This window comes from Morone saxatilis, unplaced genomic scaffold (assembly GCF_004916995.1).
Source record: "Morone saxatilis isolate NCDOM2014 unplaced genomic scaffold, NCSU_SB_2.0 Contig19, whole genome shotgun sequence".
Classification (NCBI taxonomy): Eukaryota; Metazoa; Chordata; class Actinopteri; family Moronidae; genus Morone; species Morone saxatilis.
Window position 1 is genome coordinate 3,832,516 of NW_023339751.1, and position 9,298 is coordinate 3,841,813.

The 9,298-nt window shown below is 38.1% G+C and overlaps 1 protein-coding gene across 1 annotated transcript in view; it reads left to right on the forward strand.

Annotated features, from left to right (window-relative positions):
- Positions 1-6,453: 6,453 nt before the first annotated feature.
- Positions 6,454-9,298, forward strand: part of LOC118329558 (rab11 family-interacting protein 2) — a 19,634-nt gene continuing 16,789 nt past the window's right edge. Inside the window, exon 1 of the mRNA XM_035663781.1 lies at positions 6,454-6,524. Coding sequence (XP_035519674.1) covers positions 6,454-6,524 — 71 coding nt within the window. The remainder of the gene's footprint in view (positions 6,525-9,298) is intronic.

A 9,298-nucleotide genomic window follows, 5' to 3' on the forward strand; every position in this document is an offset into this window, starting at 1 on the left:
AATACATTTCAGTTACATTTTAAGATGTTTTCACTAAGTGATTCTGATTATCCAGCGCTATGTACGTAGCATCCGGGACCAAATCTTTATTAACAGAATTGAGCCTTACTTATTGAGTGTCTGAACTTAAAAATAACTTTACAATGACAAATAGTGCTATAAATGAGGTTTTTTTTTTAGGTTGAATGTCATTTGGGGGTATTTATGAGTAGTAAAATGTTCTGGTAATCGGCTATTTCAAATGTGAATTTATTTAAACCCCCAAAGAGGCCAAATTATCCATAAGAAAACTCTGAGTGCATTCGTTTAAAACTGCAAAATTATGGGGGAAAGCCTAAAAGGTCATGACAGCATTTGTCAAATAATAAATGGCTAATAAATACTCCTGCGCGGCTTTTAAAATAATATGACCCGTAGCAGAGTTTGCAATGATGATTTAGTTGCTTTACAGAAAAGTATTTTCTTGTTAACTTGTTTACTTATTTAGTTTAAACACAGTAATTCTAAAAATTCACATCCTTCTCTAAAACTTAAGTCTTCATTGTAAACAAAAATGATAACTGTTTAAATGGGAGCTCCAGAAATTGTGCATTTACTAACCAACTTCATTGGAAGTGTAAAATGTGTTTAAAATAAGCTGCTAAAAAGGAATGTGAATAAAAAGGATTCACAATTAAGAACAACTCTGATAAAGTTTGAACATTATACCGAAATGTGCTTTTAGCTTAAGCCTAAACAACACTTTGTCTTTGTTCATGCTGGTTTCTTAACAAGTGTTGCTTTCCCTCTTCTCGTCTGGCCTGCAGGCTGCATGTAACAAACGCTGCTACCCCATGGGAGAGCTAGAGGGCTCACTCCAAAAGCAGCGGAGCCCAGGAGAGCCTCCACAATCACCCTCGCAACATTATAAAGCTAATTATCCCAGGAACAAAAGTGCACTTTATTTTCACTTAACACAATTAGTCATAAACTGCGTTTCTGAGTTCTAAATCTACACAGGCTCCCATTCTCTGCCAATTATTCATAGTTTCATGTTCGTGTCACATTCAGAGTTTCAAAGCAAACATATTTTCAGTGCTGGTGTCTGTGTTAATCATCCCACCCACACATTTCATGGATTAGTCATTCACATTGCATGAAATATGAACCAGAGTGCAGCTCTGCCAACTATATACGTACGTATTATCCCGAATATTTCTATTGGGGAGTTTGAAAGGGTTAGGTAGACACTATATATACACTGAGAGAGAGAGAGAGAGAGAGAGAGAGAGAAAGAATCAATGATTCCTAATCCACTCAACAAGCGGGTGAGATAATTATGCATTTCATAAATGATTAGCAAAATACAGGAATATTTAATCCCTCTTTGCATTGATGTTCTTTAAACAGCTCTTAGGTACACCAGGGCACATGATGAGCATCAAATTGGCCTTTCTGCTGGAAAATAGCATATTTGTGGCAAAAGCCATGTTTGAATGTGACTTTTTTTTCTGCAGGCATTAGAATGAGGTTTTTAACATATTCATAATTGAAAATGGGTAACTATTTACAAACAGATGGAAAGGCTTAGAGTGCACAGGGTTATTATCAGAATCAATTCAAATTTAAGGGATTAACTGTCAGGTGCGCCATCAAAATATGCGGATCGAGTTTGTTTCACATATTGTCGATAGTCCCGGTGGAGCCAAACCGACTCTGGCAGTCGGTTCCTTTTGAGCTGTTCAGTATATTAACTATTTTAACAAACTGTTTTTGTGGAGGTACGGCTGAGCTAACTGCGGTTGTGCGGGAGCAGGCGAGGCAGCTTTTGTGGAATCGCACACCTCAGCTGACTTTAATAGAAATGTCTTGCGGTGTGCAATGCTTAAAAGAACTCTAACAAAGAAGAGATCTACTAAAATTTGTCATTTTAATATCAAGAAATCAGAGTACAGTACCGACTGTGTACATCACAAAAGGTCATGAGCATCAAATTGCCAATCAGAGATGTCAGCTCTGCTTAATGTCATCTAGGTGACCTTTTGTGGTTGATATGACACAAAAATTAGACAATACTTCAGCATTTCTCCATCACAGACCTTGACCTTTGTTGTCACATTGACTGTGTGATTTCCCAATTATCAATATATCATCATCTCACAGAAGTATGATGTCTAATGTCAATTAAAATACACTTTCCTGCTAACTGTTCAGAGAGGAAAATGGACTTAAAACAAACAGCGAAATGTGGCGAACATGCTACGATCACAACATCTGGAAGACATGTTAAGCCATGTGAAGATGTAGTGTGTGGAGATAAGAGGGTGTCAGTGATGTGCCCGGGAGAAGGAGAAGAAGAAGAGGGATGACAGAGCAGCCGTGTGTCTGACCTGAGCGAGGAACGACTCCAGGGAACGATGACCTTCAGCAGACACTGGTGACTCCAGTTACACACGGTCGGTTTACTGGCATCACGATTCTGCTGCAAAAAAAGTAAGACATAAACACAAAAACAGCCATTAAACTTTTTTTTCCTTTTGGGGATTAAAATATGGACTCGACTGTTCCTTCCTGTGGGGATTGTAGGAGAAGGATTATGCACCAACTCTTGCCCACCTGTGCTATAGGGGTGCTGACATCCATGATGGCAGATCGTGGCAGCTATCATCTAACCTGTCAACTCGTCCATAGTGTAATCTGTGAAATGTGTCATTCCAGGTTGTAGATGCTCACACTTTCTTGGCCTTTAGCAGAGTGAATATAAAGGTCATCTATTTGGGTGTGTCTCACCCAAAAGGTGGAGGAACATTATCTTTTCACTCGTGACCTTCCTGACATTACGCAGCCAAGGAAACATTAAGGGCAATAATTCAGCTTTATGCCATCGACTGCTAAAGCTAATACAGTATAATTATGTAGCTGCAACTATCTCCATCTTACTGACTGCATACTAGTGTTCAACCGATATCAGTTTTTCAATGGCCGATGCCGATATGTTAAGAGCAGGGCTATGGTTACAGCAGGATGCATGAGAGTACAGGGTTAAAAAACAACTTTTTCACTACCTTCCCAAAACTTACAAAGGGAAGCGCTCACATCGTTCCACAGTGCTGCCAGCAGATGTGCTGCTTATCTCCAAATGCCAGATAATCGGCCCAATATCCCAACTGCATACTGTAGACATAAACACAATCCTTAATAAAGGTTTCAGGGAGATCTATCCATTAATGTATTACCTAAAGATACTTTTAATGTAAATATAATTCACTGAATATAGATGATATAAGTAGGTTTGTTTTGGAGCAACAACACAAGCATACGTTGACGGTGACAAATCCCCCATATCATTTAATTACTATTTAAACAGAAAATATAGTCAATCCTCTTTAAAAGCAGTTTTGTTTAAATTTCACTCATGTGGTGGAGAAATTAAGATGGATTTCTATAAATGTCTCAATCTTTAGTCTTTAATGTGAATTTAGTTGTTAAGGTGGATACATTGCAGATTTCAGTTCAGTTTGTTTGTTTGTTTGTTTGTTTGTTTGTTTGCTAGCAGGATATCTCAAAAAATACTTTACATATCTCACTGTTTTTTGGTGGAAAGTTGGGGCCACGAGGAACAGGAAATTAGACTTTGATGCAAAGCTTCTTTCACTAGTGACAAAAAGTGGCCATTTTAAAGCACTTCACGAACTGTGAGAGTTAAAATTCTTTGATTACTTGGTTCAAGATGCATTCTTCTCTTTTCCACTACACTCCCTACAAATTGCATCCAATATTCAACAACATTGAAACATAACATATTTGGATAAGCTCCCAAATTATTCACATGCTTTTGTATGCAGTATTGTATCTGACAATTCATTGTACAACTGCAATTCACACACACACATATATGTATGTATATACATATATATACATATGCATACATATATATACACATATATATGTATATATATATAAACCAAACTGTCTTTCATTCTGTGGTTTCACTTTTCAGCTGCCAAGTGTCCCTACAGAAAGTTTAATCTTAATTTATACGCAGGTCTGACTTTTCTACACTGTGTTCAATGTGTGTAGAAGAAAATGTTAATTTGATACTTAATATAAGCAAATTGCTATAAAACTGTGCAGACTGAGTAGCTGTGTGGGATGTTTATCCTTGTAGAAACTGGTAATAAGCTGATTCCATTCTGCTTCTAGCTTTGAAGACTCGTAAACGTAATGAAACATCCCACTCATTTTTTCTGTAGGGCTAAGGTAGTACTACTTTATATTTGTGTGTGTGTTTTTTTTTAATGCTCAGTCTCTCCAAATGCAACATTTGTTTTACATTTAAATGTCTCACTGCATGTAACAGTTAAGATATATACACATATATCCTATTGGCTATGCAAATGCGCGTACACTATACATTCCACCGTCTTAGCAAAATGTTAATCTGGAGAGACTCATTTAGAAAGTGTTCCACATTCATTACTTTAAATTACCTTCATTTATTTTACTGTAAAATGTTATTTTGACAATGTAAAATTCTGTCTTCATCAGCATAGTTTTATATAAATAAAGTAGTCAATGTGTTATATTTATAATTAATAAAGTAGCAAAGACAGGGATTGCAAATAAACATCTTTCTCCAACATCTTTTTAATTTTGGACTATCCAACAGGCTGCGCTGTAGCAAAACCGGACTGAACAAATCCACAAAAGCCAGGAGAGCACAACATAATGCGTGCACCATGTGCTACAAAACCACCAATTTCTTTTGGACATTTGTGAGCCCGCTACATGGATTATACAAAAGATATAAAGGAGTTTGAAATGGCCTAACCTCTGTTCTGCCGTTGCCAATTCATTCAGAGCTGACAGTTTTCCTTTTCTCTGCAAACATGCTCTTGTCATTAGCATGCCTCTGAACTTTGCCTCACAATGTCTCTTCTGAACAGTTCTGATGAATTATTTCATCCTGTACGAGGCTGACTGCAGGGCATACACATGTGGGTGCTTCCTCTGGCCTGGGTAAAGTCTTTTCATACTGGTGCAGGAGGGACACCTGTTCCTCCTGCCCCGCTAAACATGACCTGAGTGTGCTGCTGACATTAAACTGTGCATGTAAGAATGCACTAATTTAGAGGCCTACAGGGACACAGCAAGGTTACTATCTGTATTTCTTCTCTCGCATTTACAGAATCCCAGAGTACGGTCTTTAAATAACCCATGGTTGACCTCTACTGTTTGCTCCATTACAGATCAGAATTATTAAGGCAATTCATTAACAACCTCACATCTCAATCTAATATGACACATTATTTCCACAGAGAAAGATAAGAAAGAAGGTCTGTTTTTGCTGTAGGTGAAACCGAATTTAACTGAAAGTAAAATATCTGTGTGCAGTTACATTCAGGTGTTAGCTTTAGAAACAGGAAGGTTCAATCAGTCCAAGAGGAAACGCTGTGTTTGTTTTGTGATTTGATTGAGATTAAAGTTCAGTTCATGTTTTACTGATCATTATGTGATGATTTAAGGAAACAACATGTAGTATCTCTGCAATAAATGTCTATGAACAGTAGACTTATGTTATATATGTTGTTGAGTTGTTATTATTCCAAAAGTTTCCAACAATGTTCAAACTCTTGCGTCATATTTGTGCATACATCCGTCATACATTGATTTTTTTTTATCCAATTTAGGGGCCACATTTTTACAATACACCTATTATAGATCTTGGTTGTTAACTATATATTTTATATTTTGATTTTATTTGCCTAACATGCGACTATGTGTCATTACAATGGCATTTTTGGTGTCTTACAAGTCCATGTGGACACAATTAATAATATAACTAGCCAGCTAACGAAAAATATATCAGGTTTAATACGTCTGAGTTTAGTTTAATAATGTATAATTCCTTATATGTGCTATAGTCAGATCATTTGGATTACATATAGAATTTTTTTAATGAATAATAAAGACCTACAGATAAAGATGTTTTATTAGCATTTCAAAATAGCCAAATAGTCCAAATTAATCAAATATGTAAAGACTGTGTATGAGAAGATGGTTGCAAACAAATTTATGTTGAATATATGAATATACATGATCATACACATACATACATGGATCAGGCAAATAAACTTGAGATGCTGAGAACTAAAAAAGCATCTAAGCAGAAACACAATGTTGATTCAAACTTCTGTTATTAATGTGTATTAAACTATTAAACATTCCTCACAAACATACGAGATACACTCTTCTGAAATAAGAATCCCTTCATCCATTTTCCAGGTCTAAGGTCTAAGGTCTAACGTCCCTCTGCTGCCACTCTTTCCTACTGAAAGGGATCCCAAGCTGCTTCCAGGGAAGATGGGATGTGAAATCCCTCCAGCATGTTCTAAGATTGCTGCGGAGTCTCCTCCCTGTTGGACATGCCTAAAATATCTTCACAGGGAGGTGTTCAGGAGGCATTCTGATCAGATGCCTGAGCCAACTCCTTTCAACCTCTGCTCCTCCACACTGAAAGGAGCTCCTTCACCCTGTCCCTCAGGGTGAGCTTAGTGACCCTCTGAAGCCAAGCTCCTCTCAGCCGCTTGTGTCAGTGAGCTCATTGTATCCAGAGCTTGTGACCACAGGTGAGAGTTGGTACAGTACATCGACCTGCAGCACCTGATCTTAAAGCCACACTATGCAAGATTTATACACATTTGTTTCAATTTGACGTCCCCAGTACAATACCGCTGGCATAAATATGGAGAGCTGTACACGTGCATTTGTAATAATTACATTACTTATGAGCAAAACCTAGCCAGGCAATGTGCAGCAACACAAGACATAGCAAACCAGCTAATGTTATTTACTAGTCCGACAGCGAGAAGGCCAGCTCGGCGACTGTCTGCAGCCTTTTAGTTCACCAAGCTCTCACCAACACCTAAAAACCAGTCAAGACATTCAGTGGCATCTAGTGGTGAAGTTGCAGATTGCAACCATTTGAATACAGCTCGCAGCCTTCCATGGAAGAATGGAAGAGAACGCACTCCATCTGTGGATAAAATCGTCTCATTCTAAAGTAATATACATTAATGGAAACATACCTTTGAATATTGTATTTCATTTTTGCCAATAGATCCTTCTAAATCTTACATACTGGATGCTTAATGCTCCATTTTAGCCTTACTGTTACAACTCTGACATAATCCCTTCACTTAAATTTTTCCAAACCAAGGGCACAATCAAGTTTTCAGCAGATCATTGTCTGGAGCTTGGAGATGCTGACCCTCGTCTCTATTACTTCATAGTCCAAATATGCTGAGTTTGCAAGGCTGTAATAGCCCAACAAAAGCTATAAAAAGCAAAAATATAGTCCTGAGGTCGCCAAACTCGACACTCATCTCCTCACAAACATAATTGGGGACCAAGCATAGCTTTAAGGAGCCCTGTGCTCGCTGTCGCTGCTGGAAATGGACCACAACACATCTGACCTACAAGGTCTTGCTATGCTAAAGGCTAAAAACAGCTTTGCCTCAGTGGCACAGTAAAATATGGTAAACTAAGGAAGAGGGCATCTTTTGTAATTATGGTTACCAAGTAGAAAGCTGTGCACATCGTATGATTGACACGCAGGAAGAAACAGCACCTGCACAAATAAACCGGTGCTAATTGGATGGTTTGATTGAGAATTAATTGGGTTTTTTTATTTGTTTTTTTAATTTGTATAATCTCTTGTACTTGATTTATTGATAAGATTTTGGGGATGTGATGAGAAATTCACAAATATGTTCACAATGCCGGATAAAGCTTTAGATTTCCCCCGTTTCTTATCTAGATGCTTTCTGACTATTCACTAGCTTTTAAAAGCTAGTTTTGAACAACAAGCACACGTAGAGCTCACCGACCAGCGAGGTATGGATGTTGTAGTTTTTCTGGCCTACTCTTTTTTTGAGGGTTACGAGATAGAAATCAAGGCCTTTAGGGAGTCACCGGGCTGACATGTTGCCCCAGCTTAGCAGCCCTTTTTAGCTCTGCTCGTCACGCTGCAGTCGCACATCTGCACCTATATATCAAAGCTGTGCACAAAAACATTCCTGAGAGCAAAGCAGAGGTGATTTGTGTGCCTTTCTCCTTCTTTTTTTATTAAAATTCATCTGTGATCTAACTGTTCACTCGGCTAAAAGCTATACCTTTTAAATCAGTCATCCGTCCAGAACTTAGACCTGCACCACATTAAGACCAGCACTGACATCACAACTGTTTCCCCCCTTCTCCCTGCCGCGCCTCATGCCTCTTTCATATATTTTCTCTTGTCCTCAACAGATGGACAATCTTGCAGCCAGAGATTTTTTAAAGTGTTTAATAAATGTAATACAACCTATCTAGTGTTGAAGAAAGGGGCCTAAACCAGAACCATGTGCAGGGAGTGGATGGCGGGCCGTTAAGGGCTACAGCTAATATAGTTCAACATGTGGATCCGGCCATGCAGGCAGGTTCACCCACATGTTGGGACAGTTTATGACCTTCAGCGTTGTTCCCTCAGAAAGTAAAGTCCGGGTCCTTACTACTCTCAAATTTATAGGGTAATGTTTTGTTTTTAAATGCACCAATGATTTCTCTACGAGAGGAGAGTAATAAAGGGATACATGTGATGTTGGAATGCACTGTCTTTCATGTTTTATCTCACAGAGGAGCAGTACAGTGGTATTATGTTCCTATAGAGGGTAATATATGAAAGTGTTTGACTTATTGTCAAATTAAGGAAGAGTGTCATGACCCCGGTGGTGCGTATACATGCCTCTGGTCGTTATTTCATTCAGCTCAAGTTGACACTGCTAACCACAACGGACAATAAAGTATTCCTGAGAAGGAATGTGAGCAGTGATGATGAGCACGTAAACCATAATAACTATTATCCGACCTTCAGTTGTAAACAACACTCAGTGGACTCAACTTTGTCCCTGCTGGCCACCGTATGATCCAGAGCAACAGCAAATCAGATCTTCAGGCTCTCTTGTAGTTTTATTTTGACCCATTGGAGGATCAAACTTCTTTGTCCTTTGTAATTTATATCATATATAGTGGTCAGTGTTGGACAGTAACTCATTACTAGTAATAATATCACAATAATTAGTAGTGTAACTAATTACTAATGGATGTCAATAATAATATTACAGTTACTTTACTTTTGTTGTCACCCTCTACTTAAAATCCAACAATCCAATCACATCCTTGGATTTGTTTGTGTAATCGTGGAGGAAACTCGTTGAAAGATGGAAATATTCACATTACTTTGATTTTAACAAACAAAACTGGATTTTAATCGTCGTAAGTC